The sequence below is a fragment of the Python bivittatus genome, unplaced genomic scaffold, assembly GCF_059951505.1.
Source record: "Python bivittatus isolate LINGU-HERP-01145 unplaced genomic scaffold, Pbiv_v1 ctg000610_np1212, whole genome shotgun sequence".
NCBI classification, from domain to species: Eukaryota; Metazoa; Chordata; class Lepidosauria; order Squamata; family Pythonidae; genus Python; species Python bivittatus.
Window position 1 is genome coordinate 45,537,823 of NW_028277088.1, and position 24,144 is coordinate 45,561,966.

The 24,144-nt window shown below is 40.3% G+C and overlaps 2 protein-coding genes and 2 non-coding genes across 9 annotated transcripts; all 4 read right to left on the minus strand.

Annotated features, from left to right (window-relative positions):
* Positions 1–2,523: 2,523 nt before the first annotated feature.
* On the minus strand, positions 2,524–7,735 carry RPSA (ribosomal protein SA). The gene is made up of 7 exons (XM_007432675.3): positions 7,587–7,735; positions 6,254–6,421; positions 5,406–5,524; positions 4,874–5,119; positions 4,238–4,366; positions 3,759–3,927; positions 2,524–2,677 (listed from the first exon to the last, which is right to left on the minus strand). Exons 2-7 carry the CDS (start codon positions 6,384–6,386, stop codon positions 2,583–2,585), a joined length of 891 nt encoding a protein of 296 aa, XP_007432737.1. The 5' UTR covers positions 6,387–6,421; positions 7,587–7,735; the 3' UTR covers positions 2,524–2,582.
* Positions 4,561–4,720, minus strand: LOC112541174 (small nucleolar RNA SNORA62/SNORA6 family). Its single transcript, XR_003085211.1, has one exon. It is a non-coding gene; the product is annotated as a small nucleolar RNA SNORA62/SNORA6 family (small nucleolar RNA).
* LOC112541173 (small nucleolar RNA SNORA62/SNORA6 family) lies at positions 5,630–5,785 on the minus strand. The gene has a single exon (XR_003085210.1). It is a non-coding gene; the product is annotated as a small nucleolar RNA SNORA62/SNORA6 family (small nucleolar RNA).
* Positions 7,736–9,647: 1,912 nt separating the features above from the next.
* SLC25A38 (solute carrier family 25 member 38) lies at positions 9,648–23,476 on the minus strand. 6 transcript variants are annotated; one of them, XM_007432674.4, is made up of 7 exons: positions 22,280–22,427; positions 20,717–20,838; positions 19,881–19,965; positions 18,868–19,047; positions 18,342–18,510; positions 15,541–15,707; positions 9,648–13,071 (listed from the first exon to the last, which is right to left on the minus strand). In XM_007432674.4, the coding sequence occupies exons 1-7, from the start codon at positions 22,379–22,381 to the stop codon at positions 12,949–12,951; spliced, it is 948 nt and encodes a 315-aa protein (XP_007432736.2). In that variant the 5' UTR covers positions 22,382–22,427; the 3' UTR covers positions 9,648–12,948. The 6 variants fall into 6 exon arrangements, with proteins under 6 accessions (XP_007432736.2, XP_025025229.1, XP_025025228.1 ...); XM_025169461.2 differs by lacking the exon at positions 22,280–22,427 and adding an exon at positions 23,310–23,475 and having other exon boundaries at positions 9,718–13,071; XM_025169460.2 differs by lacking the exon at positions 22,280–22,427 and adding an exon at positions 22,942–23,127 and having other exon boundaries at positions 9,718–13,071.
* Between the last annotated feature and the right edge of the window lie 668 nt (positions 23,477–24,144).

Consider the following 24,144-nt stretch of genomic DNA (forward strand, 5'->3'; position numbering starts at 1 on the left):
TTACAAAATTGGCCCAGTGTTTAGAAATGTAAGAGCTTTGTTAAGTGTTAAACAATACCTACAATAAGCTTCGCTTATCTTGGAAAAGTGATGGGAAAAGTTCCTATTCAGCGATGAAATGTTTTTGCCAAACTCCAGAGCTCATTGGTTTCTCCTTATGTACCTTCATTCAGTTGTATTTGGCACACAAATAGAGCTCGCCTAAACTATAATACACTATCAAGTTAGAGATGGCAGCAGAGGGGGAAATGTCCTGATTCAGCAGTGCTGACAGGACTCCATGTACCTGACTGAAATATCTACAATCATACTGCTTTAAAAGTAAGTAAAAACCAACTTTTGACAGAAGTGCAAAGGTTAATTATTCCAATTATGACTTCAGCCAATAGTCTACAAAATCCCACCCCACCAACATACAACATATGGACAAAACTACCCACCTGTCAGAAGGTGGTTCTAAAATTAATGAGTACCTGATTTATGTACTCTAAAATGTTAGAAAGACCATTACACGTCATAACAAGAGTAGCTGGCCTTTCAAAATTCTCACTTCCCCAATTGGCCTGGTCTTCCATGTGGCATCTTCTCCTGACACCACTTCCCCAAGCACCATCCTGGCAGGTACATGACTCTTCTTTTCTGAGGTCCTAATGGGAGCTGGTAGGAAGAACTTCAAGCCCCACCAGTTGGCTTCATCTCTGGTAACCAAGAATCCAGCATAGTTTGAAAGCTCCATTTTATTTTGATTCCACAGAAAAGCTTTCCATAACTGGCTTAATTTATTTACATTTCTTGTTGACATGGAAAATACATTATAGTCAGAAACTTGATTTTTTTCATAACATTTGTAATATCAAAAAATGTATCAATTTCAATTTGTAATCGTAATTGGAAACAATGACAAATATGGCCTTTTGATGCATGTGCAATAGTAGCAATTTTTTAAATTAACCCTTACAATTTTCCTTGCTTTTGTATAGGACTCTTTGTGTAACTTGTATATTGTATAGCACATCTATATATTATATAGCCTCCATGACTCCAGCTTGTATCTGTTCAGAGCTGGAAAGTGGGGAAATGGGAATCAAGTGATAGTAAAATCATAATAGTTCAGAGGTTATGAAGCATTACTACTATTTCCAAGATTAATGCTAGTCATCCTTTACATGGAATACATTTAGTTATATCAGTCTCACAACACCTAAATGATGTTGTTTTTGGGGGGAAGGAATTTATAGAAAAATGATATTACATAACACATTGTCTTTTTTTCTTTCATGACAATAAATCTTTGTTCAAGAGTGCCTGTGTGCTTGGATGCAAGGTAATTAAGATCCCACTAAGGCTTACTAGAATTAACATAGCAAACCGGGAAATGTATTGTGATTTTTAAAAAGGAGGCATGCAGGAAATGTGTTTTAAGTTCAAAATAAAACTATTTTATTCAAAGCACTCAAATCTTTGCTGAAGCATTTTGTTCCAACATAGCAACAAAACTCTTGGAGCACATTTTGTTTTGTTATTCAAAATGATCTGTTTTCTATGACTGGTATACTTAGAATGAGGCCATCTGAAGTGGCTTAAGATTTGTTCAGAGACCATAACAAACATGCGTTGTTCTGACCTTAAATTTCTACACTTGAAACTTTTTGTACACCTTAGAAAGCCTTTAGCCAAATACGTATCACAAGTTTAAAGAAATCCTAGATTAATGAGCACACACAATCTAATACCCAGTGTTCTGAAAGTCAACTATTAAATAATGCTTTACTCTATTCCTATCTACAACATAATGAAAGGTGACAGCGTAAAACCTAATTTTCCTTGTTCCTAATCTATTTAAGAACATGGCCATTTTTTAAAAAAAAATTAAGATATGTAATTTGTATTGTTTCCCAGCTAACTTGGCTCTGATAAAATGTCATTTTTTAAGTGAATATGCCACATAAGGCCAATTAACTCTTTCATTTGCATGGTTCAAAACATGAGGCTTTAAAAAAAAATACAACCTGCCTTAAGGAAATATTAGTTGGCACTACCCTGCATGAGACCTGTAATGATCTTTAATCAGCTGTGACCTGTTTAGTACTCTTGTAATATTGTAGAAGTTACTAAATTTCAAACACACTTGTGTAATACAGCAGAAACTCTGAGAAGCTCAACCAGCGAGCCTTTGCACAGAGGCCTATATTAAGGCATGTCCCTTCACAAATCCCGCTCAGTCGCTCTTCTGTATTGGGGGGGGGGGGGTTATCAGAAAGCAATGGGACAGAACCTAGGGAAAAAGCATTCCCTTCCTGAAGCCCTGCAAATTGGCATCATGCTCTTTGTCGTTGGGATGGATGCAGTTCCTGTCCTAAGTTGCTTGGCAAAAACTGGTGCAATTTTCCTGACAGTTACAGCACTAGTTTTCAGCTTCCCAGCCCTGATATTCCCAGGTGACCCCCCCCCCTTCCATGTACTAATCAGGGCTGATCCTGCATAACTTCCCAGATCAGCCAAAATAAAACAAACAAACAAATCTTAGTTAACAAGAAAGATATTTATTCTTCAACTGTAGTTCTGGAATTGCTACTGCTGTATTAGGACCATTCTGTGGCAGTCCCAACCCACTCAGTAGCCTGAGCAGTGGGAGCTGCAGACCAGTCTTCAGTGGCAGTCTGTGAACTCCAGTCCTCTGAAAAAGACATAAAATCATACTGTGTTTTGAACAGGTAAGCAACATCCTCAATCTTCCTTACCATATTTTGAGATCATTCCCTGTGATTAGCAACTTGTATTTCAAAATACAAATCTACAAGATTGTATTACAAATACTTGCACAAACCTAAATAGAATGAGAAATCAAAGCAGTTTCAATTGGGTGTAAAATAGAGAAGTGCAAAATGTGTCAATGCAGGAAGAGGATACCAGAGAATTCCAGATGGCCCACTTTCACATGGATCAAGCTCTTCTGGGTGGACAACTCTGTGGTTTACAGAAGTAAATCCTCTACACTGGAAGGATCGTGATGCATCCTAGATTAAATAGGCCTCTTGTGAAATAGGACTATCTCAGGAACACTTGAAACTGCTTCTGATTTGGAGGATTTAGTTCAACTAACTGCCAAACTGCTCCCCACCCCCAAGCAGCATGGTACAGAGGATGCCTGGCATGGTCATGAGGGAAACAGGATGTTCCATAGGTCTTTGGAACAGTGTACTCCCCTATCAGTTAATATATCCCTAGTAGAGAATTTTCAACCCATAAGGCCATTTAATTCAGCTGCAGCTTCCTCTTTCATCTCTCCTTCTAGCAAATAAAAGTCCCACCCCCCCGCAAGGCAGCCAATACAGCCAAACTGCCTTGTTGCACGTTTTCGATGAAGATATTGCTTCTGAAACAGTAAAAGCTGGGCTATACCCAAGCAGCAAGTTGATATTAGAAATTCCAAGAGATATAAATGGAACCATTTTTAAAAGCTGTTGAGAGCCAACTGGAAAGGGAGAATAAAAAAAGCGAACTGAATAGACTAATGGAAAATGAGAATGGATATCTGAGCTCTGTGTGCACCTGTTTTAGATACTGGCTCCTACCCACTTCTTTCTCAAACTTTGCCTAACTGTTAAATGCATTTCTGGAATCAATCACCCCCTGGAAGAGGATTCATTGATCAGTTGTTTAAAAAAAATTAAAATCCCTTACCATAACTTAAATTACTGTATATGATATATTGTCAAGTCAGGATTCTTCTCAACTAAATTTTTCAAGCTACTTACCAGCAGGGTAAGGCTGTATTGGGACCGAAGGTACTTGCACCCCTTCAGACCAATCAGCCACCTCAGGTTGTGGAGGTGCAGTGAATTCAGGGGCAGGTGCTGTCCATTCACCCTGGAACTCCTCCTTGGTAACTGCCTTATCAGCTGCAGCCTGTTCTTCTTTTTCAATCTGAACAAGAGGCAACTCAAGTTACAACTATAAATTAAAAGTTTTCTGGGTAGCACCAAAACCTCTCTGAATCTACATTTTGAAAATAAGGGTGATTTCGTACAAGCTTGTATCACGCACTGTGGATTTCTGTATTTTAAGCAAAGTACCTTTTTGATGCATCTACCTTAATACTTCCTTTTTCAGTGTTGTGGTACCAGACCACATATTATAGAAAACATAAGGTGATACTACCAACTTAAAACCACTTATTTCAATAATAAAGAAAAGAATAAATCTGGTCAAGTATGTGTGAATGTTACATTTTTACCTCTTCAGGATCCCGGTAGAAGTAGAGATCAGGCATGACCTCCCATGGGTGCTCCCGGGAAATAGTGCCACGCATTCGCAGGACTTCACGAGCCAACATCCACCACATCAGACCAACTGAGTGAGCTCCCTGAACATTAATTAGATCTTTGTCAATTAGATCAACATATTCATTTAAGTTCATGAATAAGCATTTAATTGAGTTTGAATAAAAGGATCATGCTGCTCAACAAATCAGGAAAACAAGAGAACAAAATAGAGCTTAACCAACCCATTCACCTGCTTGATTTCCTTCAGCTATCAATTTTTGACTGTTTCTCATAAACATGTAGCAAGAATCACTATCAAACTCCATTCATTGAACCAAAGAGGTCCTTATGGCGTTAGCGAAAAGACTTGCAGAGGCTGATGTAGCACGCTTCCTACACTCAGTAGTTCTTCGGACAGAAACTGACCTCAGCTCTGAGCTCTAACAGCGTGCAGGTTATGTAATTCCTTCTCTCCCAAAATTTTTACTCCATCAAAACAAATTTTGTATCAGACCTTTCTAAAAAATTTTTGCAGAAAGTGCTAAAGAACCACAGCTAGAAATGCTTTTTCCAAAAACCACAGATTCATGTATTAGAGGATATACTACCTTGTTATTGCAGGGAATAGCAATATCCACATAACGCAGGGGAGAATCTGTATTACACAAGGCAATGGTGGGGATGTTTACATAAGATGCTTCAGTCAGTGGCTGATGATCAGCTCTTGGATCAGTGACCACCAAAAGGCGGGGTTCACGAAAAGCAGCCTGGATCTGATTGGTGAATGTGCCAGGAGTGAAACGGCCAGCAATTGGAGTTGCACCAGTAGCTGCAGCAAATTTCAAAACAGCACGCTATAATGGGGAGATAAAATACATGGCAGAATAGATTATGTATTTCTACTGACCATTCCTCAAAATCAATAAAGCAATTATTTATTTTGCATGTACAAACAGGACTGAATTGAGGAATGTCATTTTGAAACACCAGACACAAATATATTTGGTTTCTTTTGTTGAAAGTTTGGCTTAAAGATTTCCAGAAAATTTAATTCATATTACTTTCTCCTAGCTGATTTCTTGATGGGCCATAAATACTATCAGGATACTATTTTCATCTTCTGGCCAAGTATATCCATACCTGCCCAGTATTTCTGGAGGAGATAACACTGACATCAGCTGGGTTCTCAATAGCAACGATGGCACGGGCTGCCAAGAGCAGTTTTTCCCAGGTTCTCTTCAGATTGATGATGTAAATACCTCAATAAAATGACATAGGATTGTCAATTAAATATGGGAATGCTCAACAAATAGAATACATAAACTCTAACCCTCTTGTCTTTTCTACTGTTGTCTTCAACTCTGGCATGTGGCAGCGACTACTATCAAACCCCAGTCACAGAGAAGCACTCTACTGGTGTTAGCGAAAACCCTGCCAAAATTTACTTTAGCACACTTCCGACACTCAAGAGTTAATTGGCCAGAAACTGGTCTCAGCTCCAAGTTTTAACAGTGTGCAGTTAAAACACAATGGATAGCATACGAACCTGCCTACCATAAGTCAAGCCTTATTTGATTTCAATTACAACAGTTCACTTCTGTTTGATAGAGCTCCATGGAAATCATCATATAAGGGAAAATTGACCCTGTACCACTGAACTTAAAAAAAGGCCTGTGAATTGGGGGGAAAAGGTGTTTCAGTTCATCACCAGTTCTATTAAGATTAGCTGTGGCATGGAGAGAATCCAGCCCAAATTAAGCATGATTAAGGCCCACCTGAAAAGAAATATTAAACATACCTTTTTACTTTGGCAGTGGTAGCTAGGAACAAGACTCAGGTAGGGAAAAATACTACACGTATCAACTTGGAATTTACAGACGCTGACAACAAACTCCACTACTATTGTGCATGATGACGACTCTGACATCACTAATGTAAAGTGAAATCTATAATTAACAATAATTAAAAGAAAAATCCCAATTTTTTACCATCACTTTTTCTTTTATAAATATACTGTTCCATCTGAAAATCTAGATTGGTGCCTCCCAAATGGGTTCCTGCAGCAAGGAATTTGAGGACATCTTCCTCCTTCATCTGTAGGACATCAAGGCCTCCGGACATTGTGAAAGTTTCCTTTTAAAGCAACGACAGGAAACCTAGAACAAAAATCAGCAAAGTTTAATACATGATATAATCACTACTACCCAACTATAAAACGGAAGTAATAACAATCTATCACTGTCACTGCAGAGAAAATTGTGACTACAAATCAGTTTATAAAGCCAGAATCATTAAGCTTCAAATGCTGTTCTAATGCTTTCCAGCTTGGTTCATCATAAGAAAAATGCTCTGGCATTCAGCAAACAAGTTGCAATATAAAAAAACCCAAAACAATACTGTAGCAATCAAAATGGCAGTTCTTTTCTTTTTAATCTCAACTCACTCAGCATACTGAGCAATTTTCTTGAAAAAGCTATACAAGGCAGCATACTTGCTAGGCCTGTGAATGCCTCAAAAATAATTGGGAGGAAATGCTTTGTTTGGACATAGCACAAGTGTGAGCACAGCAGCCCTGCTATTCATTTAAGCATATGGATCTTCAGCCTTCCACAGGGCCTGAAAATATATCCCTGCAAAGATGAACTGTTTTAATGGATTCTTTCTAGTCGCATAATAATAGAATAAAGTCGCATAAACTGATTCTGCTCCTAAGATTAAAACATGAACATCTGTACTTCAGATTGACATCGTTAAGAAAAAAGGAAACCACACAAGGTTTCTGAAAAAGATCCAAAGGAAGGCACTCACTCGAAAAGCTCAACTTATGCACCAATCCTCCTCCTATTATTTGGGATAACATTTAATAGCCAGAAAAGAGCAAAGATTGAGATATTTTCATGGTAAATTTTGCGCTGAAACGTTAAGCCTGTCTGGGCTACAGATGGGACCAAGGAAGTCAACACCAACATGTACTGCATTACTATACATATAGATCAAAAACGTAAGCACGGCCTCGCATCCTCCTCATTTCCAGTGCTGTTGTTGCAATTTTGCACTCGAGGAAGACCTAAATACGGAACAGCACTCGGTTCGGAAAGTTTCAGAAGAGTCAGAGGCGCCACGAAGGCCAAGTGCATCCTGCAATCAGACAAGGCGGGAGGCCTGCAACACGCGGGGCATCGCAGCCATTTCGGCAACCCAAAGCAGAGGCAGCAGCCTTGTCCCAACGCCGCCGCCTCCGCCACCCCTTCCCACTGCCAGCCACTTTGCGCGGCCGGAGCGAACAGCGTTCCGCGACTAAACACGCGTTAGGCGACTCACGCGGTGACAACGCCGTATGGAGGCCTCCCTAAGGTCGGAGAGAAAGAAGGCCGCGGCGTTTGGTCACGTGTATATATACTCCGCTTGTCTACCAATCGCAGAGTCTTCCCCGGGAAGGAAGTGACGTTCTTACTTTCGTTTCCGGACTATGTCAGAACTCTTGGTCACTTCCGGTTTCCTTCTGAGCGCCGCCATATGCGGGGATATGGCTCATGCAATAAGGAGGGGGAGCTGTCTACAAGAGTGTTTCTTAAACTTGGCAACTTCAAGATGTGTGCACTTCAACTCCCAGAGTTGGCTGGCTGGGGAATTCTGGGAGTTGAAGTCCACACATCTTGAAGTTGCCAAGTTTGAGAAATACTGGTCTAGGAGCTGTAGCAGCAAAATGCCTGCCCACACCTTTAAAGCGTGTCAGAAGACTCGCTCTTAATACAGCTTTCCTTTTGAAAGCTCCACTGTTGTACAGTTCCTTGTCCTCATTATCCTCACACTGGATTGGCGGCTGTCATTTCTAGATTCACATTAGAAAAGGCCAGGCATAAAGGGTATTGCAGGTCACAACCATCCATTGAATTTGGGTATTTTCTGAAGGGTGATTTCTGACCTAAGGAAATCGCTTAGAATGCTTTTCTGGCTTTCCCTCCTTAGCAGAATTATTCGAAAAACAGGGATGGTTTTCAAACAAAAGAAAATGTATTTTTAAAATTTGTTTATAGAGGCTGCCCAACTACCAATGATTCTGGGCAGCTAACAATTAAAAAGACAAATTGAAAAATTGAAAATATGAGCGACTTGAAGACAAATTAACAAAAACCCATCCATCAGGGGCTCAGCCATCACCTGCCCCTAAAGCCTGGGAGAATAGCCAGGTCATTGAGCAGCTGAAGGGAACCATCAGGGTGTCAAGATGCTGATAATCTCTTGATTATATTTTCCGGTACTTGTGGGACATATTCCAATATGTTTTGCAAGGAACTGGTTGGATTCACCTAATATGTTTAGCCAGATTTATACAAGCTATTTTATGGGTTACTGTAGTGCATGTGAACACCATAGGGGGCATCAGAAAGCTTACACCCAATACAGTAATTTTATCATTATTATTACTGTTATTAAATTTTTATATGCCACCTGACTCTAACAACTCTGGGCAATTATAAATAAAAATATTGAAAACAAAACAAAAATACAATAAAAATTAAGAATAAAGCCATATACCATGGCATGTAGTCTTCCATATGTATGCTTTGCAGATTATCAGACAAATTACAATTCAGAATCTCCCATGAGAAGAATTCAAGCCAAAGGCAGTGCCAATTAGTGCCAAAGGCAGTGATGGTAACATACAATTCAAAAACCATTTGTCACGTAGCAAAACTAGCAACATCTGCATTCAACATAGAAATCTTGACAGGATTAGTATCTCAATGATCCTGGCAGGGGGAGATGAGCATTAAAAGAAACACAGTGAGAACTTATCCTGCTCAATAGCCACACAACACTTTCTCATTTCTGAAGTCAATGGAAGGGTAAAATAGGAACAGAGGAAGTATGCAACAGACTATTCTAATTTTTAAAATTTTATTTTATATTTAAAGAAATAGTGCTACCTGGATTATCCTGATGAATTAACTTGGGAAACAGCATAACTGGCTGGCTGGCATCCTGAGCAGAACTGCAGGGCAATTTTTTTTTTTTCAGTTTTACATATCTGTTCAGATTTCTAACACTGAACTACAGTAAAAGATACACAGAATAACAGTGCCTGCTTGCAAGTGGCAGCAAACACTTATCCCTGGACATCATTCTTTCCTCAGTTTTATTGTTGATCTTCCTGAACTAAATGTTTCCTGTTAGTATCAAGTCAAAAACAGCTGGTCCTACTGATCTTTCCTCTACCCTCTGGAAGAGAACATTGTCAGGCAGCAAAGTAAGAATTTTCTGGAAGTTAGGTTTGAAGGCTTTGCCACCCAACAAATGTGGGAATTAGACCTCTTTTATTGCTATAATTTAAATGCTTCCATGCTAATTTGTTTTCTTAGTTGACCTAATAAAGATATTGCCCTGCTAGAAAATTTGAAATTTAAGACAGAGTGCCATACTAAAAAGTATTTTTTTTTTTTTAAGGTAGCCAACTGAAAATATGCATTTTTAAAAAAATGTATTATTCCAACTTATGACTCAAAAAAATATTATGTAAGATAGACTCTTAGTAGTATATGCAGCTAGTTCCATTTTTTACTCTGGAGATATCCAGGGCTTATCATGATGATAAGAAAAATGTCTTCACCCAACTGATAAATCACCTGGGACTAGCTGATACATTTATCAGCAGACAACAAGCTAGTCTCCAAAGCACATCCAATACTGCACTATTTGCATTTCAGTTTTTACCGTCTTAGCAATACTAACTGTTCTATGAAACCACAGCATGTAACTGGCAGGTCCAAATCCAGCAGTAAGTTATTTCTCTGCTCTGAGCTGCTAAAAGTCTCTTGTTTGAAATGCATAGTTAAAAAGAAATACAGTAAACTGTATTGGTATCAAACAACATTGTTATTTCCAGTTTTAAAAAAAAAAACAGCTCTCAGTGTAGGCTAGAGACCATGTCAGCCTTTGGGGCAGGCGTGGTTTGACACGGTCTTAGGTTCAGCTCCAGGGTCACCTAGTTCCCTAAACATGGTGGACTGGGGTTCAAGCACCTTGTGAAGCATGTACATCAAACATATGTGAAGGAGAAACGGCATGGGCAGCTACCATGGTCTGTGCCCTAGAAGCCAAAAACAGTATTTCAGCTTCAACTGTAAACAGATTTTGTCACTGCTTAAAATTGGTTTCAAGCATGCACCTTTACTGTGTACCTTAAGTTCTTTTTATTGGTGGAAAAATAGGCCATTAATAAGTACTGTACCATGGTACCTTAATTAGTGACTAAAGACCATGCAATGTTATAAGCATTAATTTTACAGCTGAAGTAGCAAGCTCACAGTTTAATGATCCAATCCCCTGCAAAAATCAAGGGCCTCAGATGAGAACTGAAGAGGTGCAGCAGCACAGCAGTAGGCCCTTTAAATAAATATAGCCACCCGGCTGACAGAATACCCACTATAACTTCTAAAGGTTGAACCCCTGGGAAAGAAGAAAATGCAGCATTCAAAATTGAAATGTGATTTGAGCATAACACATCCCAAATGTCCACAAGGTTGGACACATATGGCCTTCCAGAAGTTGCTCAACTAGAACTCTCAGCTTCCCCCCTCCCCCCACACACACACACAATGGACCATGCTGACTGAGGCTACTGGGAGATGTTCAGCAACTTCTGGAAGGCCACCATAAAGCATGCCTCCAATAAAGCATCAACTGTTCCACTAACTAGGCTCATCTTCCAACATGCGTGCTCTTGCAGGCAGGGAAGAATAAGGTTGTTTTGGTTCCTTTCTGCTCATGAGGCAAAACAGAAAGGAAAGTGTCAACTGCCTTGAGTGTAGATTTCAGGCTGTAAGCTCCTTCTCTTCTCAGTATGGTCAAACATAAAGTGGAATGGGACAATTGCCCACATGATCTCTGGTAAAGCCAGGCCTCATGTTTTCCAAATACCATAAAAAACCCTGGTGGTGTAATGGTTTTCTTTCCTCTTGAATCCTAGCACCATCCCTTAACTGCATGGTCTTCCCTTCTCTTGGGTAGGTATTTAAACCTTATCCAGAGGTCTCAACCCTCTCCTGAGCAAGTCACCTTCTCAGAGAACTATTCTAATGCTGCACTATAAGCATCCTCCTTCCTTTCCTTTGTGCACGGTATCCAAATACTGCTTGTAACAGAATCATTGTGCTCTGTGGCAGAGGTGTGTGGCAAATACTCACTACACTTAGTGTTCAGAAAGTTATTTAATGGATGAGGTTAACAGTGACTATTTTACTTCAAAGTGAGAAAGAACCAAAAGTGATAAAATTAAACAGGAGGAAAAGTGTCTCCTTTAAAAAAAAAATGAGCATTTTTTAAAAAATAGATTTTTTTTAATAATAATAAAATAACCCAAGACAAGCACTCAAACATGAGTCAGATTTCCTTCACAATCCAAACAAATAAATAAGTCCTCCTGTAGGTTCCAAGGCTTCAGATCTTTGGAGACAAAGAGGCTTCTTACCACCAAAGAAAGCATAGCTATCAATCAGCAGAACCGCATGGAAATGGTTTTAAATGACCACTTTTCCAGCTATGAATTTCTGCCTTCATTAGCTATGCAAAACACATCAAGCTATTCTTCTAAAAATGATAAGGGTAACATTGTAGCATTACTTCCACGACTGATCTTTGGAATAAGGAACGCACAGAATGGACCAAGCAGTATTCTGTTTGGAGAAGAGTGAGTAAGATGATAGTCTTGCTCAAAACAGCAGCCCAGGAGCAGTGTTTAGCACTGCCTAGATACGTGGCCCTCCATATACTGTTGGATTACAATTCCTATTGCCCGTGCTGTTTAATTACTGATGGGACAGATAGCCAAGAACTATCTGGCAGTATTTACCACCACAGCATCAAAAATAATGCATGCAGCATTCAGTTCTCGAACTCGATCTTAAATGTGGCAATGTTTAATTAAGACTCTAAGGAAAAGATTTCCCCATTTATGCTGGGACTGCCACTCTGGCCACATTGGATAGCACTTTTGAAAGCCACAGTCCCAACAAATCTGGAGGAAACAAGGTTGGCAAGATTATATGTCCTAGTGTTATTTTTAATCAGAATGTCAATTCAGTTTCTTAGTTTAGCATTAATTTTCTCACAGTCTAACAATTTTATCAGACAAGCTATGAATGAGATTGTCTTGATGAAATCCTCTGCAAGACTTCCCTCACACTCTTTTGGTTGAGTATATAAATAAGAACAGTACTGATGAAGAAAGCAGAGAGGAAACGCAGCACACAATTCTGGAGATTGGAGCCAGCAAGGAGCGTAATTATGTTTCTAGTTTCTGGAATCCCAAGTGCTAAAAGTCTTCAACAATTCACTGAATAAAGTCCTCAGAAGAGGTGGGTGAAAAATATTTTCTGAAAGCAGTTCCTCTGGGTAAACTGGCTTTAGTAGGACAACTCATACTTACACAAGCCACATAAGTTTGTGCAATTTCCAAGTACAGCAGTTTTCCTGGAATACCTCCCTGATTTTGTCACATTATTCTACTCCATTTGCTCATATTTCTAAAGATTCTGATCCACTGCCTTGGCAATTCAATATACAGAGAAATACTGCCTAAGCAAGTCTCCTTCCACGTAGGACTACTCCCACTATGAGTCTCACCAAGCAATCACAGTAAGTGGAAAAACAAAGGTAGACTAATTGCTTCCAAGTGCATCACTTAGGATTTCAAGCCCATCTTAGCCATCATTTGTTCATATACAGTCCACGCCATTGCTGCCATCAGTGTGCGCCGCAGGGCCCGTGGGACAGCACCATGGAAAAATCCAGCCAGCCCATAATTCTGTAGAGGACAAAAAGATAACCATCACCACCATTCTTAAGCACTCAGTTCTGGATGATAGTTATTAAAGGTTAATCTTTAACCAAAGGTAAAAATAGAAACCCCTATTATCCAGTGATAGTAATGGCTCTTAACAGTATCTCAAAACTATGTATCTATTTCTTCTAAGAGAATGCAACTGCATCCAAAACTGGTAAGTTCCCCCATTCTCAAATCCAAGCATCACCTACCCACAGGCTTCAGTTTCAATTTCTTGCCCTCACTCACCACATCCCTGTGCCCAGACACTAGTTTAGAACATGCTCAGCTTCTCCTGATGTTATACAGAAGTAGAACTGAGTGTCACCAGCATATTAACGGCATCTAGCTCTCAAATTCCTAATGACACCCCCCCACAGTCCACCCATGGCTTCACAGAGATGTGAAACGGCATTAAAGACAAAGAACTGTGCAATGCCACCTAACAGCACGGCCACCAGGGTCCAGAGGTAATCACTCACTTTAAGGGTCTCACTGCAAGTAGGAACGGAACTGCTATAACCCAACTCATGAAGACAGTTCAGGAGATTACTATGGTTGATGGTAAGAAAGGCTACTAAAAGATAAACAGGAGTCATGCTCCCTCTGTTTCTCTCCCACAGAAGATCATCTATCAAAGAACCATGGCTATACTGTCCCAAAACCAGAGGGAAGAGAGTTAAAATAATTTATGTACTATAACCACCCAGAATTGCTTGGAGTCAGGTGGCATGTTATTATTATGGCTGGTCGCACAGTCAGCCATATGTTTAGACTGGATTTGACATTTTTATCCACCTATCAAGTCCTTCCTAAGGACCTGGGATAGGCAGATGTTGTTTAGTAGTATTAAAGATATCAGCGCAGGATGTAAGCTGCCTTTTGCAATTGACTGATGGTGATTTTGTCAATGCAACGATGTTCAAGTGGTGCTCCAGATGTTTTGGGATTGCACCCAAGGCACCTATTACTATTGGTACTATCTTTGCTGTCATTCTACTTCTATTTGCAGGTATTTATATTTTGTGATTTTCTCCAGTTTTTTCTCTTCTATTTTGCTGTCTCCAAGTATTGCAATGTCCACTACCCAGACTTTTTTATCTTTCTTATCAACAATGGTTAAGTCTGGGGTGCTTGTCTGTCTGAATTCTAAAGTCCCAGAGTAGTTTAGCTTCTCCTTTTTCTATTACTTTGTCTATTTTGCTTGCAGGCAAGTTGTATTGCTTGCAGATATTCCAATGCACCATTGTTGCTAGTTTGTCGTGCCGTTGTTTGTAATCAGTCTGTGTAATCTTCTTGCAGCATCTAACTACTGTTTAGTTACGGTTTCTTTATTATTATATGTCTGCACTATACAGGCAGCACCCTCTCATTCACCTCATCCAAAGAGAATATTTATGCCTGGGCAGTAGTTAACGTAACCCTTTGGATTTAGGGAAGGCCTTTTCAAAAGAGAATAGACCATGACCTCTTAGAAGGATGGTTACACCAGCTTATCACATAAAAAACATTCACCACTCCCTGTATCCACCCAGTCAGCCTCCCTCAGCTAGCTCACATAAGCAAAAATGAGAAGACAAGAGAACACACAGTAAATCAAACAGTTACAAGCATTTTGTCCATGTCTTCAGACCTCATGAACTGAACCTGACCCCATACAATTACAGGTAGTACTCGCATAACAACCACAATTGGGACCGGCAACTTTGTTGCTAAGTGACATGGTCATTAAGCAAAACATTACATGACCATGACAGACTTACTTCCACTACAGTCATTAAGTGACACATCGCATGTCTACAAATTGTGATTTTACTGCCAGCTTCTCCATTGACTCTGCTTGTTGGAAGCTATGAAGGGTGCAAATGATCATGTGACCAAGGGACGCTGCGACAGTCATAAATGCCTGCCAATTATGAAGTGTCTGAATCTCAATCACGTGACCACAGGGACACTGTAAAGATCTTAAGTGCGAGGACTGGTCATAAAGTTAAATTTTCAATTGCTAAACCGGGCAGTCGTTAAACGAGCACTACCTGTAAATGAAATCTAAACTGTGTCAAAAGCAACATCCAACTTCACAATGGGACAAGAACCATTACATCTGACTTTCAAGAAGACCATGCTTCTGAATGCTAATTACCAATGTGAGTAAATAAGACAATGCTATACTGTTCACATCCTCCTTGTGCCAAGAGACATCTGATTAGCCACTGCAGGAACAGGATGCTGGATTAAATCAGCCCCTGACCTCACCTAACATGTCTCTTATGTTATTTTCACATTAGATCCAATCACTGTAAAATCTTGATGAAATTAACTCAGGAATACTTTTTCAAAACCATGATGAAAGGGAAGTCAGCTATCAGGTTTATTTTAATTAGGAAATGTTTTACCGCTGCTGGTTTAAGAGCCAAAGTACTGTTAGCTAATTAATGCACTCAGCCTTACCCTGAAGATTAAGGCAATAGCCTGGCCAGTCTGAAGGTATTTTTCAGTTGAGAGCTGCATGTGTGTTTTGATGACATCAGCAGGCTGAGTAGCTAATGAGGCCAGAATTCCAGCAACAGTTCCACAGCCAAAGTTCACAAGTGGTGCAACTGTTGTATCCAGTTGGCCTGGAAGAGAGCAAGCAAACCCACAAACGTGATATTACAATTAGTTCCCACAAGGAAAAAGCAGAAATAATTAAATCCACATTTACATCATAGGCAAGGACGAATTTAGAGTCAGTATTTCAGAACACCAAAATTTCAAACTGAAGAGGAGCATAATTGGAAAATGACGTGGAGATGGATTTCTGGAACGTCTGGCAAATCTGACTGCAAGTGGTTCTGTACATCAAGATTAAGACAAACCTGGCAAAGTGTTCAAGCAAAATTACTGCAAATACTTGGATATATCATGTTTGTTTCACTCCTGTTCATGTGGTTAAAATAAAGAACAATTCTTTTGTCATTTTTCTCTCAAATCCTTCAGCTGTGATAGTTACGTACAGTGGGGCAAAAAAGTATTTAGTCAGCCACCAATTGTGCAAGTTCTCCCACTTAAAAAGATGAGAGAGGCCTGTAATTTTCATTATAGGTATACCTCAACTATGAGAGACAAAATGAGAAAAAAAATCCAGAAAATCACGTTGTCTAATTTTTAAAGAATTTATTTGCAAATCATGGTGGAAAATAAGTATTTGGTCACCTACAAACAAGCAAGATGTCTGGCTCTCACAGACCTGTAACTACTTCTTTAAGAGGCTCCTCTGTCCTCCACTCGTTACTTGTAGTAATGGCACCTGTTTGACCTTGTTATCAGTATAAAAGACACCTGTCCACAACCTCAAACAGTCACACTCCAAACTCCACTATGGCCAAGACCAAAGAGCTGTCAAAGGACACCAGAAACAAAATTGTAGATCTGCACCTGGCTGGGAAGACTGAATCTGCAATAGGCAAGCAGCTTGGTGTGAAGAAATCAACTGTGGGAGCAATCATTAGAAAATGGAAGACATACAAGACCACTGATAATCTCCCTCGATCTGGGGCTCCACGCAAGATCTCACCCCGTGGGGTCAAAATGATCACAAGAACGGTGAGCAAAAATCCCAGAACCACACGGGGGGACCTAGTGAATGACCTGCAGAGAGCTGGGACCAAAGTAACAAAGGCTACCATCAGTAACACACTATGCCGCCAGGGACTCAAATCCTGCAGTGCCAGACGTGTCCCCCTGCTTAAGCCAGTACATGTCTGGGCCCGTCTGAAGTTTGCTAGAGAGCATTTGGATGATCCAGAAGAGGATTGGGAGAATGTCATATGGTCAGATGAAACCAAAGTAGAACATTTTGGTCTAAACTCAACTTGTTGTGTTTGGAGGAGAGAGAATGCTGAGTTGCATCAAAAGAACACCATACCTACTGTGAAGCATGGGGGTGGAAACATCATGCTTTGGGGCTGTTTTTCTGCAAAGGGACCAGGACGACTGATCTGTGTAAAGGAAAGAATGAATGGGGCCATGTATCGTGAGATTTTGGGTGAACACCTCCTTCCATCAGCAAGGGCATTGAAGATGAAACATGGCTGGGTCTTTCAGCATGACAATGATCCCAAACACACCACCCAGGCAATAAAGGAGTGGCTTCGTAAGAAGCATTTCAAGGTCCTGGAGTGGCCTAGCCAGTCTCCAGATCTCAACCCCATGGAAAACCTTTGGAGGGAGTTGAAAGTCCGTGTTGCCCAGCGACAGCCCCAAAACATCACTGCTCTAGAGGAGATCTGCATGGAGGAATGGGCCAAAATACCAGCAACAGTGTGGGAAAACCTTGTGAAGACTTACAGAAAACGTTTGACCTCTGTCATTGCCAACAAAGGATATATAACAAAGTATTGAGATGAACTTTTGATATTGACCAAATACTTATTTTCCACCATGATTTGCAAATAAATTCTTTAAAAATCAGACAATGTGATTTTCTGGATTTTTTTCCCCATTTTGTCTCTCATAGTTGAGGTATACCTATGATGAAAATTACAGGCCTCTCTCATCTTTTTAAGTGAGAGAACCTGCACAATTGGTGGCTGACTAAATACTTTTTTGCCCCACTGTAAGTAAGAAACAAATCAAATTCCAGGAGGTTAAATGACACATTAGTTTAAATTTACGTTGTTAATTCTACATTCCTGAAAAGTAACACTGTTATAAAACTTCTAATATGGCTTGAACATGCAAATCAAAGAATTAGAATCAAAGGAATAATTATCCCCTCCCCTTTTTTTTTTAAAGTGTACAACCCCTAGGGGTCATGATCCATAATGAGAGAATCCCTGTTCTATTCTCTTGAAGAAAGTATATTGTCTTTTCTCAAGCATTTTAAGTACAAACATTCAAGCTGAAACACATTATTAATCTTTATATTCTTAAAGCTATATCAAGTCATTCATTCTACCCAATGACTAGAGGATTCATGGCTCCAGAATCATTACACTATAGAAAAAAATGCTTATGATTTAGAAGATCAACAAAGAAACCTAAAAAATGTGCAGGCTCAATATTCCATGTTTTTTGCAACTTCAAAGATGAGAACAAGATACTGGGATTTATACAATAAGTGATATATAAATGGACATTTTAAAAAAATAAGATAAAGGTGTAAAAGATCTTGTTGCTACAAAGGCCTCATACTGAAACTGTGAGGAACGCTGGGCATATTTCCTCTATTCTAAATTCTACAGAAGAAGCCACAGAACCAGTACACTTACCATATAATGCAATTTTTTGGGTCTGCGTGTAGAACATCAGATAGATGCCAGAAAAAGGTGCATCACGTAGAAGTGTTGCTGTCAGGCCGCTAAACAAGCCCCGGGCCCCTTCTGACTGGTAGATATTTCTCAAGGCTCCATATACACTTTCATAGCCATATTTTCCACTCTGTAAATCAAACATAATTGTCAAAGTGGACCTTCTACCACATAAGCACATGTGAAGTTCTGCCAAAATGTACATGCACGTGGAGCAGGAAAAAAGTTCTAAATACAAAGGATAATATTGCTAAAATTGTACACTACTGATATCAATATGGATATAATTTATTGAGTGTTGATAGATGGATTCATATCAGAGATATGTAAAAGTTATGGTATTGATGTTCCTGTCTGTTTTGGATATTACTTTATTGTATGGTGGTGGGGGGTTTGCTATAAGCTGCTTAGAGTTGAAAAGACTGAAGTAGCATAAAAGGATTCAAAGTGTATAAATAAAATTCTCCAATAAAAAACAACTCCTCACCTCATATCGTGTTTTCACTACTGTGATTGGTAACATACAAATAACAGCTACAGTCCGTGAGGTTGCACCCAAGAGGACCGATTCCAAGGCAGTAGGAGAGCGTTCCCACAAAAAACGCTGTTTTATCATATATAAGGTGCTGAAGTAAATCCCAACTCCTGGAATGCATCGTGCGAAGGACTGCAAAAGGTGGCAAGCCGAGAGAGACAGACAATAGTGCAAGGAGACAAACATAAGGGGGAAAAAAGGTAATAGCTATTTTCAATTTTTATTTTTTCAAACAGATTGAGCCACAATCTATTTTTTCATTTTTTCCCCAATTTTACAATGTTGCATTTCCTCCAAGAAACTTAAGAAGGTTGCATGAAAAAGAATAGGCAGGGCAAAGGCAATTGGCCTGAGGTCATTTTGTCAGTTTCAAAAGGGAAGTTTCAGATTCAATATATAAGATCAAGTAAAGCAGGATGGAAAACTGAACACCAGAGAGAGGTGTTCCTGTCCTCCATGATTAAATAGGTCCTAGTGCCCACAGAATTATACTTCCAGGGAATCCAAATAACCAGCAATATATGAGTGTGGGAAACAGCTGAAAAACTCTGTGACCAAGTTCACTCAACATATGGCCTAGAGGATGGTAAGTTTGTAATTCAGAGCATTGTAGGAGCTTGGCCACTGTTTTGGCATAAAGGGACCTAGACCTCATGGTAAGCCATAAGACGGTTTACTTTGATCTCCATGTGTCCACCTGAGTATGACAACTCCCTTTCAGACTTCCCAATTCCATTCTGAAAACTCTGTGGCCACTGTACCACCTGGCTTAACTATGCTCAAGCAAATGTTATTTTTCTTTGAGCCACTGTTGGGTAAATTTATTTCTGAAGTGGTTGCCATTGGCTTTTAGTGGCAATGATTCAGGCTTCTTATGGCTTTAATCTCAAAATAAACCATTCAGCTCACTCCAGCAAATCCAATGCAAACCAAAAAAGCCACACCACTTATTGGAGACAACTTACTGGAGAAACACCTTTCCACAGCCCAAATATACTTTCTGTACGAGCAACTTTGAACAGCAGAGCTACCATCCCAACACGGCCTGATCTGTGGGGTGGGGGGGGGGGGGGAGAGGGAACAAACCTGATATTAGAAACGGGTAGATCTCAACAGCCATTTATTACAGCTTCCCCAACAGGGAACATTCTGGATTATAACCCCCATAAATACCAGCTAGTATACTGACTGGGAATTATGAGATTGAGAGTTCAACCCCATATACCATATAGCAGTCTTCCTTAAACCCAATGGTTTCTACATGCATTGGGACTACAACTCTTATTCCTATCCAGCATTGCCAAAGATCCACTGCAGACTGAGACATCTTTTTTCCTGAAGTTATTTAGATGCATGTAAATGCATAAACAGTGGCTAAAACTCCACTCTTCTTATCTACTGATTCCCAATCCCACATTTAAAGAAGAATGTGAAACTCTGCTGTTTGCTCCATTACAAGCAGCCATGTAAAGGAACTATCTTCCTTAGTTTAGGACTAATTCAGATGTACCATCTGAATGTTTCTCTCTTTGTACAAGTGAGCTGAGATTCATAAATAAAGCCAGCTTGTACATAGGCAAAGCTTATCACCAGTTCTTCATGCATGGACTACATACCTTTTATTCAATAAAAAAACCAATACTGATGTCTTCACTGGTAAGATCATATAAAACCTAGGAGTACACCTTTGCCTACCTTATTTCTATATCAGTCTCACCCTCTTCCATCACCACTCAATTTCCAATCCAGAGTCTTAAGGCCCACAGCAGAAAATTTTCCAGTAAATATTTGAAATACTTGCCCACTGACAGCTGGTTGCAAAGTCTGAAGCCTGGTTTTAAGCAAGTCAAGAGGCTGGAAAAGCAGGGTGGAGCATGTCCCACTGATGGAACCACAAAAAAAGGCTTTTAGCACAGGATGCATCTTGGAAGGAAAACAAACAAAATTAAATTGGTATGCATAGTCAAAAATTAACACTACACAATTCTTGACATAACCATATCCCAGACTTTCTAGTCATAAAAAAAAATAAAGATACAGATTTAATAAATCTTATTAAACAAAATAACAAGTAAACAACTGCTCATAAGGAAGCATTGTAATACTTTAAATCTCATGCAAAACCTTTTAAATATAATTGTTTAAAATATTGGAGACCTCTTCAGTACATTTATTAATTAATTATAACTATGGTGAACAATTTCTTCATAGTGGTTATTAGCATTCAGCTATTTAATTCTTTTTAATTTCTGTAAACATATTCATTGATAATTATTTCCATATCTACATTGCTTACAACTAACATTTAGGAGAAACAATAGAGGTTGCGGGAAAAATTTTCAAGAAGCAGACCAAGTCAAAAAAAGTTGGAAATAAATGAACCGTAAGGAAGAATGAGGTCAGTTGGAAAGTATAAAATCAGAACTGTGGGGTCTCAGTCACCTAGAAAAAGATCATGTGACCACAGAGGTCTCAGCAGAATTGCTTACAGTATTGTCTGTAACCTTTAGCATTTTTTAGCTTATAAACTGCTTGTGATATAAGGAGCAGCTGGACAAAATGCATCTAAGAGTTGCTTCTGAAGTATTCAGACCAGAAACATTAGTATTTTCACATCATTATCCTTCTCTCAAAATGCTGGCAGTTGACAACCCAACGATAGCCTAATCACCAAAACAGAATATGAACATGCCAACTCAAACTATCATCCTTCGGAGAAGCCAACGGCCTACCATAAAATTAAGCAACCTTCAACCAATAGCCAACTGGTGGATAGCCTATGTCAGACTTGGAGGACAGAAGCAAGTTGGAAACCAACAACCTGTAGCTGCATCAAGACCACATGCTAAGATTTGCTTACTAGGTTTCACCGAATGAACACTTTTGTTTGGGCTCACAACATATGCTGAACTGACAAACCTGTCTTACCAACCACAACACACTAACGAGTAGTTGGCAAGTTTGCCACCTTGAGTTACATACATATAAAAAAGAGGGGAAAAAATATAACAACAGATCACAGATAAGCAAACCACACGGTGGCTTCGCATGCTGTGCCTATCCGGTGTCTGCCCACAGCCCTTATATAACAGCCTCCCCAAGGTTAGGGCTCCTACAGCTATAAGCCCCATCAAGCCCAGACAGAGGAACCTGGGACTTGTAGCAAGAGCCTGGGAAAGACGAACATACATGCCCTATACATACACAGAATACTACATACTATGCAGGACGCAGCGTTTGGGGAACAAGCAAGCCCCACGGAGCTCGGGAGGCGTTACTGCTGAGTAACGTTACCAGCCCTCCCTTTTCTTAAGCCAGCCGACTTAACAGGGAGAGGCGAGGAGGGGCAAACGACTTCACCAACCAGCGCAACCTCCTCGGTCCTTCCAGAGGAACCGCGGCCCTGTTCCGCTCCTGCGCCGAACCAACTTCTCAGCTCGGATTCGGATTTTGCCGGTGCGGACATTCCACGCAGCTTGTATCCGGGCACAAGGAGCGTGACGTCAGCGGCTCGCCTCCGACACCCGGCCAATCAGAAAGGAGTGGAGCAGAGGCGAAGAAGTCACCCTTAACTCTTTCTCCGCTGCGGAAGGGAGTTTGCGCCGGGTTTGCTTTCACTAGAGGAGGCCCCGGGGCGTCACACGCCAGGCGGGATACAGAGAACGGTGACCGATAAGAAAGCACGGCCATGAGCTTTTAGAAATCATCTACTATTAAATCCCATTTCACGATAAGAACCTCGTTCTTACCCAGGAACAAAAATAATGTCCGGTTTCTAATCCTTCCCTACTGTAGTTGAGACTGAGGACTGATTATTTTACTAGGAAACAATCTGTCCGCTCGTTGTGGGTAAGGAATCCAACTTCCTGAATTTGCAAAAGTCAGATTTAAAGCATCCCAGGTGGCTGTCCAGCAGCCCCTTGGGGAGAAGGGGAGCAGCCCCCGCTTCCTCCCGTGCTTGAAACCCAACGCCGTGCTTACTCTTCGGGGGTCTTTCCTCAATCCATTCCGCAAAGGAAGACGTACCGAATTCCCCAGACGGGTCTCTCTCGCTGGCGCCATCCATAGGGTGGGACTTGCAGCAGCCGTCCTGTTCCAACGTGCCAAGCCGTTAACCACTGTTTACTAATCCCAACACTCTAACTACTTTGGGGTTGTGGGAACCGAATCTCACTACCGTACTCCAGATTTCCCAGATCATGTGACTCCATCCACGCTTTCCAAATGTTTGCCGCCCACCCCCGAAACTGGATCGCCTTGTAGCCGCGAGTCGAACCGCTGCTGCACTCTTACCGCCATGAGTTCCACCTGGTTCCGCGTTTGGAGCCCAGCAGGCGTCCATTTCTGAATCATTTAAAAGCGACGAAGGAGCCTCCCCGTGAATAAAATCCTACCCTCGACGCAGCTCTCAAAGAGGTCTTCAGTATCTTTCCTTTAATCCAGATGATCAGAGGTGGAGCAAGAAAGCAGCAGCACCATAGAGATAGGAAATATGAAGAGGCGCATCTCCCCAGTCCTGCTTCCGCTTCACGGTTCCATTGTTACCCAGCAGCAATTGCCGCGGCGTCGGCCTTAAAGTGCCCGAGGCTGCTAAGAGTGACAGAAGATGCACAACTATGGAACTCGTTACCCAGGCACGCTCATGTTATTAATTCTATTTTTTTTCAAAAAGAATTTTGTTTTATACAATATATATATATTCATATACATATATTTTATACAATATATATATATATATATATATATATATATATATATATTTAAATAAAATTTTATTTTATAACAATTTTTAACTATATTAAATGTTAATATTTCATTAGTTATTTCATTTAGTATTGAACATTTTTTATTCTATTTTTTTCTATTTTTTCAAAAATTCTACTCTCAAAAACTATATGTTTGCGAAACGCCACTCGAGCTATCCCTGTTGGAAGAAGAGTAGGATGGTTTGGCTCCCTCAGCAGCTGGCATTGCAGGCAATCCTGCCCACGAGGTTCCCCCGAAATTTGAACGGCTCCAACCCTATCGGTGCTTCGAAGAGTCCTAAAGACCTGGCTCTTTACCCGGGTCTTTGGCAAGGATGACCGATGCCCCTTTCTTCCTCCTTGTCCCCCTCTGTTTGTTTTCTTTACCCTCGTTGTACTTATGCCTTGTGCTTTTTTGTGTGTATTTTGTATTATTGTTGTTCTTAAATGTTTTTAATAATGGCAGACCACCCAGAGTCTACCA

Coding starts and splice junctions, on each gene's coding strand:
- SLC25A38 (XM_007432674.4), bottom strand. CDS start 22,381: ATGTCCGCACCGGCAAAATCCGAATCCGAGCTGAGAAGTTGGTTCGGC. Junction 20,839..22,279: donor GGACCGAGGAGGTTGCGCTG/GTTGGTGAAGTC, acceptor TTTCCTTCCAAG/ATGCATCCTGTGCTAAAAGC. Junction 18,511..18,867: donor TAGTGAAAACACGATATGAG/GTGAGGAGTTGT, acceptor TTTGATTTACAG/AGTGGAAAATATGGCTATGA.
- RPSA (XM_007432675.3), bottom strand. CDS start 6,386: ATGTCCGGAGGCCTTGATGTCCTACAGATGAAGGAGGAAGATGTCCTC. Junction 4,367..4,873: donor CTATTCCCTGCAATAACAAG/GTAGTATATCCT, acceptor ATTAATGTTCAG/GGAGCTCACTCAGTTGGTCT. Junction 3,928..4,237: donor TCTACCGGGATCCTGAAGAG/GTAAAAATGTAA, acceptor CCTCTTGTTCAG/ATTGAAAAAGAAGAACAGGC.